At 53.5% G+C, this 2,500-nt stretch overlaps 1 protein-coding gene across 2 annotated transcripts in view; it reads left to right on the forward strand.

Moving 5' to 3' along the window:
* The window catches only part of LOC142579594 (uncharacterized), a 160,626-nt gene that overhangs the window by 89,474 nt on the left and 68,652 nt on the right, over positions 1-2,500 (forward strand). For both annotated transcript variants that reach the window (XM_075689976.1, XM_075689975.1), the window contains exon 3: positions 2,284-2,357. In XM_075689976.1, the coding sequence (XP_075546091.1) occupies positions 2,284-2,357 (74 nt within the window). The remainder of the gene's footprint in view (positions 1-2,283; positions 2,358-2,500) is intronic.

Raw genomic sequence — 2,500 nt, forward strand, 5'->3', positions numbered from 1 at the left:
GAAAGCAGGGAATTCAGGCTATCCGCGTAAAGTTGCCACTTACTATAGAACTTGCGATATCAGCTTGAGGTCTCTTTCGCGCACTTTATACCACTGACGTATACGTGTTCCTGCTCGTCAGTCGCCCCTCCAGTTGCACGTTGGCGTATACTTGTGATACCAAGGCGTATGCAGATATTATTCACGCATTAGTGGTGCTTCTGTTTGCTGTGGCACGGAATTGTGGTGACATTTAGCTTGCATGCACTCGGCTATAATAATAGGCAGTCATTGCATCCGACATGTCGGTGCACACAGTTGCTTCTTTTTCTGCCTTTCTTTTGTTGTTGTTACGCGATTAGACATATGACATACAAAGGGCTTCAGACAAGATGACACGAACCAATGCAGACATCAAGTATAACTTGCCATCGTAAGGAAAATTTTGCGTCATTATACATATCGGAAGTACGTATGACGCACAAGTGCGACCATTATATTGGCTATCGCAAGCTGGGCGAAGGCATGATAGCTGAGACCATGGAGAACGAGATGGATGGATGGATGGATGGAAAAACTTTATTGACAGTCCTGAGATATACGCGATTGGCCGCAGGAAATGCGAGGTGCCCAGCCAGCCCGCTCCTTGCTTGCTATATAGCGTTTTGCAAATGAAGCGTTATACGTGCGAACCAAATGTCGAGAGTGAATTAGCGCATACAGGGCCGAAGTCGGATGCGCTACGGAAGCGACAGACCTGTCATAACCATCGCACCTGTATGTTTAACAAATGTGCACGAAACAACCTAGCAAACGTTTGTTGCATTTAATTATGCGCAGCACTTCCCCGCGCAGTTGTAGCCACGAGAAAGTGAATGTTTGGACGTCTGCTGTTCCCCGAAAGAGAGAGCAAGTTGTAAAGAGAGAGAGAGAGAGAGAAAGAGCACAGAAAGAAGGGTACGGATATATAGCACTTTGCGGATAAAATTTCATGTGCGACGAGCAGGCACAGGCTTCCTCGTTTTTTGGTTCACGTCGATATCAACCGCAGGTCATTCGACATTTTCAACCCTTTTTAGACACGCTGACATTCGTAGAAGGAACGCGTTACTCGTAAGTGCTTAGAGACAATCTCGAAACGCTCCACGAACGGGACAACACAAGATCGTCGGTCGGCGTATCAGACGCGCCGACTCCGGAGATGATCGGGGAAGGACCCGACAGTTTCTGGCATCGAGACGCTGTGCTTTTCCGCGTAGCTGGAGAGCCGAAACTATATACGCGAGCGCGCATCCCGAATCGCAACAACATGAACATCTAAAAGCTAAGTATACAAAAAAAGATTATCAGGAAACAAGCGGCGAACAAAATCGAAGCATACTGAGGCGTGTCGAGGAAGCAACACGAAGAAGACGACGAGGAACGTGGAGGTCGGTCGCGTCGAACGGCTCCCTACGGTCTTGCTCGCGACCTCTTCAAGGGCGGGAGGGATACGTCGCGGGCACGGCGGCGTCCACAACCGAGGCACACCGCCAGCTGGGGCCGCGCGAGCGAGCTGATGCGCTGCTCGCCGAAGTTGCCGTCGTCGATGCCCTTTGAGAAAACGAGTTTGGCCCGCTTTTTTTCGGTTTTCTACTCCCTCTCGCCGCACGTCAGGGAAGAAGAGTCACTCGCGAGAGCGCACGGCGGCGGCAGCCTGCAGGCGGGAAGAGCCGAACTCCCTTCTCTTCAGCGCGATATCGTCCGAGATAGGAGAACGGCTGCAGTGTTTCGGATCGGCATCAACCGCGCACGCTCAGTCAGTGAGGCATAGATGCAGGCACCCAGCGGACCTGCTACGTGCCGTCGACGGTGTTCCTGGGACAAGCGAGTCCTGTGCTCAAGAAAGCAACAGTTGGCGCTCGACGGGGCGAGGTTGTTTCGGTTCCGCGTTGGGCTGCAGCGCGCCCACGTGGTCTCGTCCCGACTTCCGGCTGAACCTTTTACGCGGTCTCTTCGCGGGGACAGATAACGCGAATGTAGTGTAGTAGTCTGTGCAGTTGTGGCGGTGGCGGGTATCGGCCGCGCACGGAGCCCGTATGTCCGTCTTCAGGCGCATCGAAGGATGGCCCCCCGACGGCGTCGCGTTAGTTCGCGTTGCCTGCTGTGGCGGCAGTGCAGCGTGTTGTTGCCATCGGGGCCAGCAGCAGCAGCAGCAGCAGCAGCAGCAGGGCGTCGAAAAGTCGCCGCCGCGTGTGTGTCGGATAGCGATGAAGAAGAGTGCAACGAAGCCTTCAAACCCGACGTCGTCGTCGTGCCTTTCAGGTCGTGAACACGGCACCGGAGTCTTCGTGTCCCAGGTGTCCGGCGGCTCGGAGGCGCACCACAAGGGGCTCAGGGTGAGTCTCACTACAGTTCTTATGCATGTGCGCGCATATTTGAGTTCGTATTTGGCGTACTTGATTGATTTGCTTGGCGCTGAACACCTGAAGGAGAGTGTGGGGGTACCGTCGCATATTTGTTACATACTTTCTGTTACAGT

The sequence above is a fragment of the Dermacentor variabilis genome, chromosome 4 (assembly GCF_050947875.1).
Source record: "Dermacentor variabilis isolate Ectoservices chromosome 4, ASM5094787v1, whole genome shotgun sequence".
NCBI lineage: Eukaryota > Metazoa > Arthropoda > Arachnida > Ixodida > Ixodidae > Dermacentor > Dermacentor variabilis.